Here is a 16,503-nt window from a genome sequence, read left to right as displayed (position 1 = left end):
ATCAAGAATCTCCTGAACTCGGTATGATGCCTGCATTTCAAACACGGCGGCAAACGCACCCTCGAGGGCAATTAAACCTGGCCTCGGGCTTGCATACAAGGAGGTCAGGGTCAGGGTCAGGATCTTCCTCACCATGACCGTTGCTAACGGCGATCAGATGTCAAAAATAGTCTTTGATAGTTCCTTCATCTCGCGTTCACCGCTATTGCTATTGATGGGCGGTTCCTGGAGCTAGGCAACCAACCTTTCTCTCTCAGGCTCTTGTAGTGTAGTGTAGGTTCAGTAACCGGGGCCACGATACCGCATCGCCAGCCACTTTCGATTTGAAATCGGCCCCATCGACCGGCATGCAGTGGAGACTCGGCTCCTCGCATTGCAAAGCCCGCCAGATATGCTAGCCCCCAGCCCGTCCCGAGCAATTGGAACCCTAGGCTTGGCTTGCATTCTTCCCTACATTCGTCGAAAGTTCCCCCGTCGTCTTCCAGGGATTGCCGCATTAGGGGCGTTTTTGCGCTGACAGATGCATTCCTCACCAAGACTACCAAGCCTAGCCCTAGCAGGGGTTTCTAGACACTTCAGGACTATATATGGTGGCTCGTTCGTCCACTGCGATGGGGTAAAGAGGTTCTTGGTCTATACTGTAGCCCCCAAAACCGGTTTACTTTCGGACATGTCAATTCTCATGACCGATGGCGCTTCATCACTAGAGTCGTCGTGGTCTCAGATTGTTATTACTGATTGAATTCTGTAAGCGTGATGCGATATCTCAGATCTTCTAAGAATTGAATTTTGTGCGGGGTGACTATGCACCACGGAGACTTACGTACTTTTCCGGAGGAATATAGTGGTAAAATAGGGTGCTTGGATGAGGTTTAAAGAAATAAAATAGCTGCAGTTACAAAATGTGAGGGGTAGCCAGCCATGTTGCCCCTGGACATCCTCGTCCTTGCCACCCAGGACTATCTACATCGGCACATCCCGCACTAGACGCGCTCCCGCCCAGGCATACAAGTAATTGTGTTGGTACCAATTGACGCTGCAAAGTTAGTGAACAGTTTTCAATCGTTTCAATAAGACAGCTTACAATGTGGTCCGCCCCGCAATCCGCGGCACTGTTGCCCACGAACCGCCTTGGATGATGTTGTGCTTCCCATCAAAAAAGTCGGCTAGAATCCCAATTAGCATGAAATCAGAAACACAATGATCTGAGGTGCACTGACAGGTGTAGCCTGGGTAAATTTCCATTGCTTTAAAGCCTTCATGTGCCCGCAAAGGCGTACTGGTCCATTCCCAAACGCCGCCCAGATCACCCTGTCCGGCAAGCGTATCACCATTAGGCGTGACCGGAACAGGGTGCCAGTTCTTGAAGCCAACATTACATCCGTCGAGTGCACGGAACACTGACAATTTCTCTTGGGGATAGGCCTTCACAGTCTGACTCGCTGTGCGCCCAAACCCGTTGGACCCGTTGCACCCGTTGGACCCGTTGCACCCGTTGGACCCGTTGGTAGAGGCTCCGTTGACCCCATTACTAGCGTTTGTATTAGTGATAGCGGGCAAACTCGGGGGCAAAATGAGTAAACAAACCTGTGGCCATTTCCAATCTCGCGAATACCATCCCCTCGAAGACGATCAGCGTGGAGATAGATGCTTCGGACCTCCTCATAAGTGGGAATTCTGCATTTAGCCCATTTGGCGTAGTTTGTCAGTTCATCGTAGGAAGCGGCCAAGGGCCAATCCTGCGCAAGATCCAGGGACACTGATCCAAAAACAGTTCGTACAGAGAAGTTGTTCAGGAACTCTTTGGCTGCACTCGGGCTTGAATGAGTGATACCATTGGAGATTGAGTAATCCTGGTCCGAGTGGGCAATTGTCCAAGATGCTGGCCATTCTCGTAAACGATTTGCTTGCAGGTACTTGGCGTACTCTCCATTGGTGACTGGCCGAGCCTGAGCCTCAAACGAATGCACTTCAACTGATCTTTGAGGCTTCTCATTATCCCATCCAAAAGAATCCCGAGGCAATTGATTGTCGTCGGAGTCATCCAGACCAATTGTAAGTGTTTGCTGCGGAATCCGGAACCACTCGTTCGGCTTCTCATTTTTCTTTGCATTTGCAGCCATTTGCGCAAAGTCCGGGCTGTCCACACCAACAGGCGGGAGAGTCTTTTCACTTTGAAGCAGCATGTAGAGGAATGTCTCCAGGTGCATCGCCTCATGCTCGAAGCCAATCCAGAGAGCCTCGCCAAGGAGACGGTCCTCGAAGGCAGATTCAGTTTGGAGAATAGATCGAGCTTTATTACGTACCCGTTCTGAGTAGTCTAATATCTCATCTAGTGGTGGCCATTCATTGGGGATCTCACTGTGAGCATGGCACTTTTCTGGATCCTCAACATCAGGATCAATACCGCGCTCAAATATTTGCTGGTAATATTTGGGATCGGTGGGCTTGCCGCGCAAGGCTCGAGTCAAATGGATATCTAAAACACGTCAGGTTTAACTTACGAGCTGACACGTAATAAAAAGATATCGGAACATACCGAAAAAGGTAGGAATGTGGCCAAGGTAAAAGATCAGTGCATTCCGGAGCTTGATGGGCTTCGACAGGAGTTCCTCCTGTGGAATCATCGTTTTGGTCACAATATCCCACGCTGTCCAAAGAGACTGAAAGTCTTCCAGAGTTGGAACTGAGTGAGACGCATATTGCGCAGGTCGAGTTGGAATATCCAGAGAGGCGGGCGAAAGCAAGTGAATGTCTGGAAAAAATTTGATTCACGTAAGCAAACCATTTCAGGGACTGAGAAAAGAAAAAAGGTGTCATAAACATACGATAGTCATCAGTGGAGTTTGCAAACTTAACTTGGGGAATCAATCCCGCGTTGCGACATAACTCCTCTCGCTCATCACTGCCATATTTATAGGCCTCTTCAAAGACGAGCTTCTCTCCCCTATGAATTTTGATATCGTTGATGGTAACATCGACTTTCGGTGAGTAGAAGGCCTGGTGTCGGTGATTCATTGTGTCGTATCCGGTGACTATTTCCCACTCGCCCGGCTTGAAAGCCTCGAAGCCGAGTACCGCGTTTGCGTGCACCAACCCGTTCTCGTAGAATTGGTGCGTCACACCTTGGGAGTCGTTGTAAGCCCTGTAAACCTTCTCCGAGTTCTTACAAGCATCAAGTCCAATCAACAGAAAGTCGGACGGGCCCAATGCTTTGGAAAAGCTACCCAAGAAGTCCGCGGCTGCAGAGCGGCCGAAGTTGCCGAGGGAGGAACCCATGGACAGAACCACCGTTGGTCTGGTGCGGTTTTCTGGATCCTTCAACCATTCGAGTGCATCATCGTAGGTTCCATGAAGGCCATGGAGCCCGACATATGTGAAGCCCTCGGGTGAGATCTCCGAGAAAGTCCGTTGCAATTCCACGAGCGAAAGGTCCAATGCATAGTAATCCACCCGCTTCTCTACCCGTTCGCACTCCCGCAGAAGAATCTCGATCTTGCGCAAATTTCTAGAAATCCGGTGTTAGAATGTGCGAGGCCCAGACGATCCATTCACGAGTAGTTCTTCGGGCCCACGGATCTCAAGTTGCAAGGACAACAGACCCACTACCAAGTTCCACCAGTTGTGCATCCTCTGGAATCCGCTCCACAATTCTCTTTGCATGGGTTGTCAAGACCTCGATCTCGGCATTGGTGAGGTAGTACTCGTCCAGGTAGGTGATCTTTTCGAACAGCTTGAGTCCTCGGGTATCGTAAAGCAGGAGAGTTGGGAATGAGCGCGGTGTCCCCTCTGGCGGGTTCAGACTCTTGGAGAGTTCGTCCATGAGAGAGAAATGCAAGTCATCCTGGTGGATATCGACAATCTCGACCGCGTCAACATTTCTCAGCGCCGTTGGCGACATCGTGGCTGCAAGGAAGTAGGTGATGAGGGCAGATCGGCAGCCAAACCGGCACGAACCAAACGCCAAGGGTGAGAGCAACAAGTGGCGCGTGGGGAATACCTAAAGCACATGAAAGGCTGTGCATAGACCGGGGGGGATGGCAGGGTTTTATGATCCTGGCCGAGTTCTACCTCGGACGCGGCTTATAGAGCTACACTCTATGACGAATCATCTCCGAAGACAGGGGAAAGGGCCGGAGACGAGTCACCAGTCAAATCCCGGCGGAGGTAACACGAGGGGCGCAAAGCAAGCGCGTGAATTATCCGAAGGGACTTGCTTGCATTTGACACTTCAAGCTACAAAATTGATGAGGCGTAGTCAGATTGGCTCGCGAGACCCAGTTTGTCGCGTAGGGTATGTTTGCATCAGGAACCCCGCAAGTCTAGATCGCGGGCCAGTCCTCTTACGTCGCGGATCCGCATTATCAGATTGGACGAGATTGGACCGCGACCGGTGGACTTAGCCGTCTCCTGCCGTCTGACGTAGCGAATGCCCACTTCATGTTTGCATTGCTCCGGTGGGCCCCGATGTTGTCCAGTTGCGGCGATCGCGGGTGTGGGGAGCTTGACGGCGCGCTGAGGTCATAGCGTGATTTGGCCTGTTTGCTCGCTTTGCGGTGGGGCCGGATGGCAGCGGGTGTAACTTCCCAGCGAAGGATCGGAGCTTGGTAATAGACGACTGAAAATAGCTCGGCTCTACACTGGCACAGGTTTGTCAGCCCGCTAGAACAAGCCTCCTGTTGCTGCCTGCAGGCCGCCGTACGTGGGCCGACGCTGACGAGGCGCAGCCCCCTTTAGCGCGCTTTGCGCACGTTTTGCATCCGCTCAGATGAAAACTGTGGTTTTTTCTGCACATAGTTCACTAACCAGTCAACGGATCTCCCGCTTACGCCGTCCAGCCTATGGCGGTATACTTTTACTAAAAGCGAGTATGGTGGGAAGAGTACCTCGCTGGGATCTGTGTTTGGTGATTGTTGCTCCGTAACTAGATACTGTGACCATTCTACTAATTGCTCCTCGGGCGTAAATTGGTAGAGTGGTGCTTATGTGTTGTAGGGCTATCGATAGGTAATGAATTACTAGAGGTGCTGCTCCTTGGGGTTATATATTACGCGTATCTTTCTGTTAAACATAGATTATAAGACTATCACTAGTCTGGGGTAATCTTATAATTGAGCTAGGCAAAACGACTGTGGCGTGTATCCTGGAAATCATCTATTCCTCCCTCTACGCTGTTCCTCGAGGTCGCCTTCACCCAAGAGCACGTCACCAATTAGCTTAATGTGAAGAAGCGTCGGATCTCCTTATCGAAATTGACCGTGAGGCTGCTATCCGTAGCGATAACCTAAAGAGCAGGAACATTTACCTATAGAGTAGAGGTTCTTTGATCAGATAACCGAGTCCCTAAACTCACTATATAGATATAGAGATAGATTCTGAAAGAGTCAGGATGGGAAATGATAATGTGTGGTCTCTGGAAATAGCCTCATATGGTAGAGACAGCTACTCCGTAACAGAGGGACACGATTTTGATGGGGTGGACGGCGTAAGAGGGACATGATGAAACTAACTCAATCCACTCCGGTAAGCTACAGCAATGTTGGCGTGTTCCATGGAATATACACCCTCGTGGCGAGGGTTCCCACGACCCCGAGAAGCCCCCTGGGTGGGCTGATCCTTTTCTTGCTCGTGAAAGAGCAAGAATTTCCCTTTGAAAATGAGAAGTCAACAATGACTATTGATCCTTTCATGATCCTTGTACTAAAACTTGTAGGGAACAACACCTTTGTATCCTTCATGGTCTACTTGTCATATAAGATGGAGGTAATTGCTAACTGCTATATAAGGAGCCGAAATATTCCTGGAAGGACCGACGGCCATCTCCCACGAACTTGATCTCCTAAGAGACTATCATTCCTAAGGCCAACTACCGTGTCACTTCGTTAACATGCTCTCCAAAATGGGGGTGCTCTTCCGCAAAAGACGCAAGAATGCTTTGTATGCACAGATTGAAGAGCGGCATTCACACTGGGAGGTTGAGAAGCTTACGGCCGCCAATTCGAAACTCCGCTTGGACCTTCACAACGCAAGGATGAGAAGTGCCAAGCTCAAGAGACAAGTCGCCATGTATGATCTTCTCTTCGCACACATTCAGTCACGCGTTGGGCACGCTGCAATTGACAATTTGGAACAGGACGATCCCTCCCAGCCGCCTAGCCCCCTTGTAAGCCCCAAGACGGATTCGAGTCCCCAATGGATTGGCGATCTTTGGATCTGCTCAGACAGCGATTACCTAAAAGCTGCTGAGAACTACTGGAAAGACGGCGACCCGCACACTGCGTTGACCATTGTGGACAATGCTATCCATACCAACCCGTTCCTGTCGGTTGTCGAGGAACTCCATTGTCGCGTGTTTGCTGCTGCGGCCTTACATGCCACCGGTAGGTACGAGACATCCAATGCCCATTTGCAGCGTGTGCTTCAAACCATTTCGATTGGGCCCGAGCCTTCATACCGACCATATCGCGATATAATGGGCATTGCATATTACATCGAGGGACGGAATTTCTTGGAACTGGAAGAGTTTGACAAGGCTTTCTGGTCGTTGTCGCGGGCTCTAAAGACCCAAACTCGCGGATACGAAATTAAAGCCGGGGAGTTTCAAACGAAAACGATCGAGGATTTCACACGAAAGGAAGCATGTGAGGATGCTGCACCTGATGCGGGATCTCTTCGTCTGATCAGTCGGAACAAGGAGAATTTGGATTAACGGGATGGTGCAGAGTATTCCAATCGGGTTTGATGATGCGATAACAATAAGCCGTATATAGTCCCTATGAGGAGTGTGTGCCTTGAAAAATGTAAGCTTTCAGTCATGTGGATGGCATTTTCGTCCAGCGCGTTCGAGTTTAGGTTGCGGAGGGAAAATGTTGCTCCACGAGGTTGATCAAATTTAGGTTCTATTGTTAGTTTTCTGTGATTTCTGTGAAATAAAGTTACTCAGAAGTGTGTTGTCCTCGAAACGGGAAGGTACATTTATTCCTGTGATCAACCTCCCACAGCACCTAAATGAACGCTTCCATGCCCAATCACTAACACCCAACCAATTTCCCAGTGGCATAGGCCCATCATGCCCGACGGCGTGTCATATCTGGCCCAGTCTGATGAGATCTCTCAAATCAGTCGGAGGTCGATTTAGGCTCGGTAGTTGCCCAATATGCTGCCGTGCGGATTATCTCCCAAGCTACCGAGTTAGGTTGCCCATGACGCGCACTTGCACAGCCGTGATTCAATGGGGTGAGATAACAGTGACCATTACACAGCCTGAAAGGAATGAAGCAGAAAGAGAAGCTAAATAAAGCGTACGATAAGAAGCAGTTCATGCCACGCTGTATGAAATAGACTGACCTAACAAAGAGGCCCCTTCCTTTATTTGTCGGCCCAAAGGGGACTGCGCTATAAAAACCCAACGAAAGACACTCTGCTTCAGCGGGCATCTTTTCTGTGGTTTTCATGTGGCTTTGTGTGGTTTATTCAGAAGTCAACATTCAAAAGTCGCCAACACTCCTCACATTTTCCCATCGCTCTCTGTTCCCACATCCACCGGCGTCTTCACCTAGCTTCTCATTGCGGAATCGCCTGTCTAGTCACTCTCTCAACCCCTACAACCTTCACGTTTCATAATCAGCCTTTGAAAAATGGCTCAAGGGCGTTCTGTCTCTATTCCATCATTTAGGAACAAAGCGCCGCCTGAATTGAATCTGTTTGACGATGACTACGTGGGCGTCCCTGACAGGGAGGACCCCAATCTTTCACCGACCACACCGACCAACCCCTCTGCGAAAGCCGAGGAAATAAATCGCAATTTGAAGGATACACACCGTTACAAGTCCAACGTGATGCAACTGATCGCGTCAACTCGAATACCTTCAAGGCCGACCGACCTCGTGAACCGGTTGGGGCAACTCCGACTCTCCTTCTCACTGTTGACAGTGACCAACCTCATCGCAAACCAGCAACTTGAACAAGCCATGAAGGAAGCACAAAAGGTTCTCAAATCTGCGCAGTCTTTGAACAACACGCTCTCTGTTGCCCGATGCCATTACTGGATGGGTCGGATTGAATTCGAGAAGAACAACCTGGAGGCAGCCCATGACGACTTCCTGGCAGCGCGTCCTTGCCTCGAGGATGGGGACCACCCGGAGGGTGAGACTCTACAATTCTACTTGGAAGTTTCCGGAGGTGGGGTGAGCGATGAGTACAGAAACCGGGTCTTGCTCCAACATAATCGCGCTTTGATCAACTGTGCCCAGGCCGAGGAACCATCCAGGCCACATGGTCCACTGCCACGAAAGCGCAAACGGGAAGCGCAGTCGTGGAGAATTGTTCTTCGACCTGCTTCCGAAAAGCAGTCTCGGAGACAAAAAAAGCAGATGGGGTTTTCCTCGCCCAAACCGACCGAAAAATTGAATGAGTGGCTAGTCTATGACACCCCCGACCTTCCTATTCGACCGAAACGCACTTCCAATGCACCAAAGCCTGTCCGAGCATCAAATGGTCACACGGCTCATGATACTGCGGAGCCCTCCGAGCCCTCCAGGCAGCGAAAAGACTATTTAGAAGCGGGCACAGCAAATGATACGGGGGCGGGCAAGCCCTCCCCTCTAGAAGGCATGGAGTGGGAACAGGGGGCAGTTTCTCGCCCTCGCCTAGAGCAAAAAAGGGATTTCTCTCTTCGATGTTACCCCATAGGGATGGCTCCACGTACCCGTGGAACGGAAATCTTTACGAAACAGCCTGGCGAGTGCATCCTATCTGCTGAAGAGTGGGAATCGCTCAAGAAACGTATGAGCAATCGTGGGGTCACCATGGATTTTCTTGCGAGAGAGAGGCTGATGGTAGCTCGAGCTTCAGCGAATGAAGAGATGTCAGATATTGTGGAAACAGCGGCCGAGTGATATCTATCTGTACAGTAGTTTTCGAATTCAGTTTGACCTCTCACTCTTTTACTTGATTCCCGGGGAAAAAAATCCTACATATGCGAATTTCAATTGGATATTATCTTAAACACTTTGATCTAGACCGCTTTCTACAACAGCTCATTATTTTACAATGCGTCTCCAGTACTGTAGGTGATATGTTTTACACGAAACTAGCGTATAGGCACTACCTACCTTCCCCTCCTAACAATCAGCAACTTCCTACACGGCTTCTTACCAACTTCATTAGTCGGGGCGATATAACTCCAAGACTCTCGCCTTCAAAGCTTATTCTCATCCGCGATGTAATAGAGAGCGAATCCTTTACCGCATCCCAAACAGCTAAATAAGCTAGATACAACAAATAGACTATTATTAGTATCTGCAACAACTTGCGATAATTTAGAAGCATATTCGCACACTAAACCCGAGTAGATCGGAAACAAACCATGACACCCCTAATAATCGAAGCCCTCTATGATCACCTATCTAAAAAACCCGGCCTCTACCTCGAAGAGATAGTTGTATTTATATAGGGTAAGTTTTAGGCTATAGTTATAACCTCCAGCATTAGAAGAGCCCTTATCGTAAAGGGTTAGTCTAAAAAGACTATATAGAGACGTGCTAGAGAAAAAATTACCCGATTTGCAAGACTATTATCTACATAACCTCTTAGATTTTACATCGTACTACCTTGTCTATATTGATAAATCTAGGTGTGACAAATGTGTTAGGTATAGACGGATAGGTTAGGTACTACTTGGCAAGTCCCCTTTATAAGTTACGCAATTCTATCGTAGTTCGACACTCTAAATCAACTACGTCCCTTTACTATTTCGCCATCGAATCTTTACCTAATCGACAGGCTGCTACCCTGATAAGTAGTTACTCTTTACAGAGGGTAGACGCTACCGAAAGGGAGTATAATTATCAACGAACACAGCTTCTGCATATAAGGCTATTCCCACCCATAGGGCATCATGACTCAGCATATAATATATCGATTCCTCAGAGAACTCCCTCCGATAACCCTTCGCTTAGGCATCCCTAGAGGATGCCCCCCCATAAAAGGCCACACCTTCTCCTATTACTTTCTGATTCCTTAAGAATCAGTCTTTGTTCAAATCATACATACTGGTTCCTCCTTACCTGAACGACAGGCCTCTACCCTGCAAGTAGATACCGTAACACCCTCACACCATTATTCTCATATTTTCTTCAATCAACTCATTTTATTTTGGATTCGTTCCCATTGGTTCTTTAGCCCCATCAATACGTACTAGGCCATACTGTGTCTGCATAGATTCTCATCACCTACTCAATCACGAGACAATGACAAGAACGTTCTGATCTCGCTGTAACTGACTCGCAACCTCTCTTGCTATATGCACCACCCGATTACCCACCAATGGAGGACTACAGGGAGATGAATCTGACCCCTTATCACAGGAACGGACCCTAGCTTTCCCAATATTTACCCAGTGACTTAGCTCTGGCTCCAGTGCTGGGTAACTCTGATACCCATAAAATTGTGGATCACCCTCGCCTGAGACCTGTCCATGCTTGTCCTGCTGAACCTCCGTCCACGACCCATGGAAAACACCCGGAGACATTGTCATGATTTTCTCTGAGGGGTCCACCAGGACTATATCAAGGCCTGCGATATCCAAGAAACCTGGTAACAGCGCGACGGCCGCATCTCCTGCCACCGCACTCACTATCACGGCATCCGGGGGCTTCCCAATCAGAGAAATTGTCTCTTCGCGCACTTCGTTCCCAATAAGGGCCTGGAATATGCGGACAATTGTAGGGAACGGATGTGGCCCGATGGCAAAGCTAGGGACATAATGGCTATCGTGCAAGTCCGCTATCCACGCCTGAAGTGCAGTGTTGATAGCATCACGCACCCCCTGTCCGCCGGAATCAGCGGAAATCAACTTTCCTCCAAGCTCATCAACACGCGCAGATAACCCTGGAAACCGTTTGAGGTCTCGAGCTCCCATGAAGAGAACACAGTGAAGCCCCAGCCTCGCGCACAGGGTGGCTGTTACCAGTGCGTCACCCTCGGCTGTGGTCTCTGTCAGGATGCGCTTTTTGCCCAACCGGCAGGCGAGGAGAATCTGGCCGAGAGTGCTGTAGGTTCGGTATTTTCCTGCAGCGTGTGAGTCCTTCTGTTTTAGCCAGAGAGTGGCCCTCGGCTCGATGGTAGCACATTCAACTTCGACCTGAAGAGGGCCCTCGAATCGACTGAGCATATCTGTCCAATGGCCTTGGTACTGTTTCCAGAAATCAGAGTCAGCTTGGGCATCGATAAAACAACGCTCGAGATCCTCCAAAGAGTCTAACAGTAGCTCTGGTACATATTGCCCTCCGTATGGCCCGAAGTACGATGGGAGGATTGTCTTCTGAGGCAGACAAGGAATATCTGCAGATAAATCGACAGTAGGGCAATGGAGGGATAGCTGCACTGAAGATACAGTCTTGGATCGCCCTGTCAGATACATGCAATAGCTTTCGATGGCTTCAGCGAGCTCCCCGTTCCATGGAGTCCCGTTGATCGTCTTGACAATCTGAGTTCCAACCACCACACCTGGGGCAAACTCTTGCATGCTGAGGAACTGCTCCCTAGTGCTGACTCCAAGACCTAGGGCGAACGGCTTGTTCCCACAGAAGTGGCGTAACCTCTGCAAGAATTGAGCAAGAAACAAGTTTGATGACGATGCGCCTTCGCCAGCTGACCCGGTAACGCCCATTCTCGAGAGCACATAGAGATAGGTGTCTGCAGCTTGGCAGAGCAGCTCGATCCGTGCGTCCTTCATGGTTGGTGAAACGACAGGTATATACGACAGCCTGGAGATATTTTGGTTTTTTAATAAGTGCAGTGTGTATCAAGGATTTGAAACTAACCCTGCCTCTTTGCAAAGTCTACGAAAATAGACCGACTCAGTCACTGGCAGATCAGCCAGAAGAAACCCGTCAACCCCGACCTTAGCTGCTTCTTCAGTTGCTCTCTCAAGCCCATACTGTAAGACCGCATTGCAGTAGCCCATGATTACAACCGGAATCAAAAGACCTCGCGCTCGAGCGCGTTCAACAAGGTTCAGCACCGTCTGAAAGTTGGACCCGTTTCGTAAGGAAACGGCGTGGGCGTCTTGAATGATGGGGCCATCCCCAATGGGATCAGTACAGGGTATCCCTAGCTCCACGATATCTACAGCAATGCCCGTTGGTCAACGGAACACATCCAGATCCTGTTCTATGACCAAACTCACTGATACCTCCCCGTTGCATGGCTAGGAGGATTTCAATGGTAGCATCCTTAGTGGGATACCCTGCGATGGTGAAAGCCACAGCCGCCGCCCTGCCCTCCACTTGGCAACTAGAGAAAACCCGAAGTAGGCCCGCCATTCTGAGCTCAAACTCTTTGAGAGAAATTGCAGGCTGGGGAGAAGGGAAGACCCCTTTCTGTTGGTATTTTTGTCCTGAAGTTGGCCCCCACGAAACGGCGCGTGTTTAGCGTCCTCGTCTCCACCTTCCCTGCCCGTGTTCTGTTCACACCCCAATGTTGAAGGACCAATTAGCATCAAGCAAGTTAATAAAAACGTAAGCATCCTCATGGGGTATTTGGCTTGGTAGCAATGAACAGGCCTATAGACGAGTGCTAGCATTCAAATTTCAGACAGAGTCGACAACCTGCATAGGGGCGAAAAGTAGATGACACCATTCTGTGAGAGGTATAGCATGGAGGTCACTTATATGCTGTCTAGGCAGCCCCCCTCATAGGGAGTTCAAAGCAGTCCTCCACTCCTCTATTTTAGGACTTCTTCTATCCGAAACCCTCGGACTAGCCACTGACCTGGACTCGAGATTAGCGAACCCAATGTATCAACATCAACAGCAAGAGGCAAAAGATGGCGGTCACGAATATCCTGACCTTCTTCGTCTGGTTAGAACATGTCCCCCGTCGACATCTCTGATGCGAACTGACATTGACTCGGTGACGACTCACTTTTCCAGTTAAATCCGTCCCAACTGCCCCATCCTGAAAGATCGACTTCCACAGAATGGGAGGCCATTTTCCAACCATATCTCGCCGCCGCTCTGCAACACCATGGGGAGTATACTCAATCAGTTATTGAACAGCATCTGGAATTCTTCACAACCCATGTCGTCCCCTGGATGGGCCTCGGGCCATCGCCCGATCCTACTACCGGTGCTCTCGTTCCTCCATATCCCTCCTCCTTGACCAACGACCACACCCCCTTCGAGCTCAGCTGCTGCTGGAAGGGCAGTAAACAAAATGGCCGGGCTGTCGTGCGCTACGTGATCGATGTGATTCCGTCCACCGCTGAGATCTCTCGCTTGGCTGCGCTTCGGGAAGCGCTTCATGTCATGCGCACCCTCGAGGACATCTCCCAAAAACAGACTAGAAATGAAGAGACATTCTCGTTGTATGCATTCCCTTCCTTGTGGTGGCAGATCACTAGGAAAATGATTGAAAACGAGCAACAGACACATGTCCAGCCGTGCACTCGGTGTTCCCCTTCTGGCGTCTTCGTCGCCTTTGATCTCGTCGCCAGTGCGGCGTTTGCCAAGGCATATTGGCTTTTTCCAGCATGTCAAAAGACATCAACTCTCCTCACATCTGTTGAGGACACCCTCCGAGCAGCCGTGGAAACTGAACCGGCAATGTTTCCCATGTTGCTAGAGAATTGGGACATGGTTGCCGCGCATATGACGGCTAACCAAGACATCCTCCAGCCACGGATGCTGTCAATTGACGCAACCAAGTACCCCGTTCCACGGGTGAAGGTTTATGCTCGGCGAATTTTTCTCACATCCAACAAGTTCAGCGAAATCGAGCCCCATCTGAGCCTAGGCGGCCGTATCCCCCTCCCAGAGCCCTTCCGCCAGGCATGTGAACGGCTCTGGACCTCCTTGGTTGGGCCGGAGGATTCTGTGCCGGGCAAGGGGCCCAAGTACAGCCTCGTGCTTTATGACATCCCCACCGGTGCGCCAGGGGAGGCACCGGAAAAGGAAGTGTCGGCAAAGTTGTACATCATGTGCCAGGAGATCCCGCGTGTTGACTCGTTCATCGCGCGGAAGCTATATCATAACTGCCCTCTTTTACAGGATTCAGAGTTGATCAAGTATGTTCATCTACGCAGCCTGTGCTAACCTCATCCCGATGTTGTTTGTTGGGTACTAATTTGTTGGTTCAATCATAGGGAGCTTGCCGCTAGTTCGGAACCTACTGCTTTCATATGCGAGTAAGTAGTTCGAAGTTGCAAGTTGCCAATCGCATATATTGACAAAATCACAGAATTGGTCTAGCCCCAGGAAAACACGACACTGAGGTCACTACCTATTGCAGCCCTTGCTGGTGGTCGCGTAAAACATGGAAGGACTGCGTGGAGGAGGACGGAAAATTAAAGAAGGTTCGCCGGGTGATAGCTCCCCGTTAACATTGGTATTGTTGGTTTGTGGTATGCGACGAGGAAAAGAGGCTAGAGTATGGCCTCTATTACTTGGATGAGCAAACGATCTTGCTCTCCTTGCGCTGATGTGGTTGATTTTAAGGAGTGTAAGTGCAAATTGATGAACATAGTCATTGGCAACTTGCGCCCCTTTCCTAGCCTTTGGTCGTCGTATCTGTAGCGGCCGCTGTCGCCGCATAATGCATTGCTTTATTGGACTTCGCCTCCCTTTGTCACTTCGATGGCCCTGGGTATTGGCGTGGTACTTTCAGGCCATGCCCTTAGTCTCAGTGCTTGATCGATCGGAACGTGGGTAATCATCATCGCTCTCCCCTGATCTATACGCACTGTCAGTCGAAGCGCCGGTGTCCGAATCCTCTACAAGACCAGGAAAGCCGAAAGGATCTCGCTCTTGCTCGTTGGCGGAATATGTAGTTTCAATGGCAGGCTCACGTGGTGCCGGGAGAATCTCTTCAACGGTCGCCCCCAAAGCCGAAAGACGGTTCTTCCTGCGGGGGAGGGTTTTCGCCATAAGAATCAAATAATCTAGGGCTGTTGGGCAAGAACCCGACATTATTCAGCAGAATCGGTGGAGCCGGCGTAGACTGCGATTCTGGCACCAGCTCGATACCTGGTGCTGATTTAAGGTCGGCCCTATGCTCCTATAATGGTAGTAGCTCCACAAGCTCCTGTGGACCGTGGGCTACTTATCTCGGTTCTGAAGTAATACACGACTCAGTAAGGGGGCGGGGTTTATACATATAACCATCACGGGTTATAGACCCTCCTAGACTAGCTAATTTTCGCGATAAGAGTTGGCGGCAGCCCAGACAGGAAAGCCCCACCCGGCGGACAAAATCCTGTGTATATAGCTGCATATGTCTGCAGATAGAACCCTACAACCCGATGGCCAAGACAGGCCAGGCCGAGGAGGGCAATAAAGTGACACCAGCAGGCGCGAAAAGGTGCGAATCAGAGAAGTGCGTGGAAGGAGAGTCTATTGACTTATTCTTGCGACGTCTCGCGCACATGTTTGTGTGCTTACTACACCCCTCCTCTCACTTCGTTCGTTCCAGGCAGTACCATCGACTCTATAGTACAGTCAGCGTTCATTAATACTTTTGGAACATGCTACATGCCTTACTTATATTTCTGCTAGTGGGCGGAAGTACTTTGTTCCAAATACTAATGACCGGCCACTGGATATGTAACATTCCACAGACCTTTTCTATCAAGGAGAGTGTTATTGTTTTTGTTAGACATATTCTATAGTGCACATCTTATATGCACCCTTGTACTCTCACAATTACTGATCCACTGATCTCAAGCCTTGATCTCAAAAAATGGAAATCAATGAGTGAGTTTCCACCTGATCAACAGTAACCAAAATTGTCGATTGTCCACTCAAACTTGTACATTTCAGTGGTGAGACATCTGCCCGCGGGAGGGCGTCAAGCTCGTCGCAAATCGGCCACTCTGAGACAAGACAACACTTGAGAGAAACATGGAACGCTTGATCAGGAATTTCCCGGAAGTAACTAGGGGGCCGAGTATGATCCTTGCCAATGGATTTGTACCAAAATGTCCCACAGAGTTTAATATAAAGAGAGTCATAGCTTATAGGCTAAGTATTGTGATAAGCGGGGATGATGTAGCTTTCGGCTACTATAATGCAGAGTACCACAATCGATGCAGCACAAATTAGAGAGCTGCTGTCAATTCTTGATTGCCTCAATATCATAAACAAAAAGACGTTTTCTCCCCCACGAGCTTGGAAAGCTTGGAGGCGCGCTCGTAGCCCTGAGTTCCAGAAACGACCTGTCGATTTCGTTTTATACACAGCGGATATATGCAGCATACAGTCTCTTAATCATGTACTCGGTACTGCGCACCGGCCATGCCGATCAGCTCTCATGCAGTACAGCCATTGAACGAGTAACGAGTGTGGGGATCAGGCTCGGGGAATCGGACTTTACTTCGCCCAGACCTCCGGTGCGGCGCAACCCCGCGCCAAAAGAAATAGCCTTTGATAGGCGCAGCAAATCTTGTTGATAAACGGGCCGTACTTGATGGAGAGTCGCATCGGATCCACGGTAGCATCGAAGCTT

General features: G+C 49.7%; 5 protein-coding genes across 5 annotated transcripts; 3 read left to right on the top strand and 2 right to left on the bottom strand.

Moving 5' to 3' along the window:
• Positions 1–963: 963 nt before the first annotated feature.
• Positions 964–3,901, bottom strand: N7482_006761 (DUF323 domain protein; the record flags this gene model as incomplete). Its single annotated transcript, XM_056688886.1, has 7 exons — positions 964–1,036; positions 1,085–1,166; positions 1,221–1,531; positions 1,588–2,479; positions 2,540–2,755; positions 2,829–3,508; positions 3,603–3,901. 7 exons carry the CDS (start codon positions 3,899–3,901, stop codon positions 964–966), a joined length of 2,553 nt encoding a protein of 850 aa, XP_056541315.1.
• A 1,986-nt stretch (positions 3,902–5,887) lies between these two features.
• Positions 5,888–6,709, top strand: N7482_006760 (uncharacterized protein; the record flags this gene model as incomplete). The annotated part of the gene is made up of 1 exon (XM_056688885.1): positions 5,888–6,709. One exon carries the CDS (start codon positions 5,888–5,890, stop codon positions 6,707–6,709), a length of 822 nt encoding a protein of 273 aa, XP_056541314.1.
• A 928-nt stretch (positions 6,710–7,637) lies between these two features.
• N7482_006759 (uncharacterized protein) lies at positions 7,638–8,761 on the top strand (the record flags this gene model as incomplete). The annotated part of the gene is made up of 2 exons (XM_056688884.1): positions 7,638–8,617; positions 8,692–8,761. 2 exons carry the CDS (start codon positions 7,638–7,640, stop codon positions 8,759–8,761), a joined length of 1,050 nt encoding a protein of 349 aa, XP_056541313.1.
• A 1,479-nt stretch (positions 8,762–10,240) lies between these two features.
• Positions 10,241–12,326, bottom strand: N7482_006758 (tryptophan protein; the record flags this gene model as incomplete). The annotated part of the gene is made up of 3 exons (XM_056688883.1): positions 10,241–11,768; positions 11,826–12,129; positions 12,191–12,326. The coding sequence occupies 3 exons, from the start codon at positions 12,324–12,326 to the stop codon at positions 10,241–10,243; spliced, it is 1,968 nt and encodes a 655-aa protein (XP_056541312.1).
• A 472-nt stretch (positions 12,327–12,798) lies between these two features.
• N7482_006757 (uncharacterized protein) lies at positions 12,799–14,383 on the top strand (the record flags this gene model as incomplete). Its single annotated transcript, XM_056688882.1, has 4 exons — positions 12,799–12,864; positions 12,936–14,068; positions 14,147–14,188; positions 14,242–14,383. 4 exons carry the CDS (start codon positions 12,799–12,801, stop codon positions 14,381–14,383), a joined length of 1,383 nt encoding a protein of 460 aa, XP_056541311.1.
• Between the last annotated feature and the right edge of the window lie 2,120 nt (positions 14,384–16,503).

This window comes from Penicillium canariense (assembly GCF_028826845.1).
Source record: "Penicillium canariense strain IBT 26290 chromosome Unknown utg000004l_segment0_segment0, whole genome shotgun sequence".
Classification (NCBI taxonomy): Eukaryota; Fungi; Ascomycota; class Eurotiomycetes; order Eurotiales; family Aspergillaceae; genus Penicillium; species Penicillium canariense.
The sequence above is the reverse complement of the archived record's forward strand: the minus strand, read 5'-3'. Positions and strand labels throughout refer to the sequence as shown.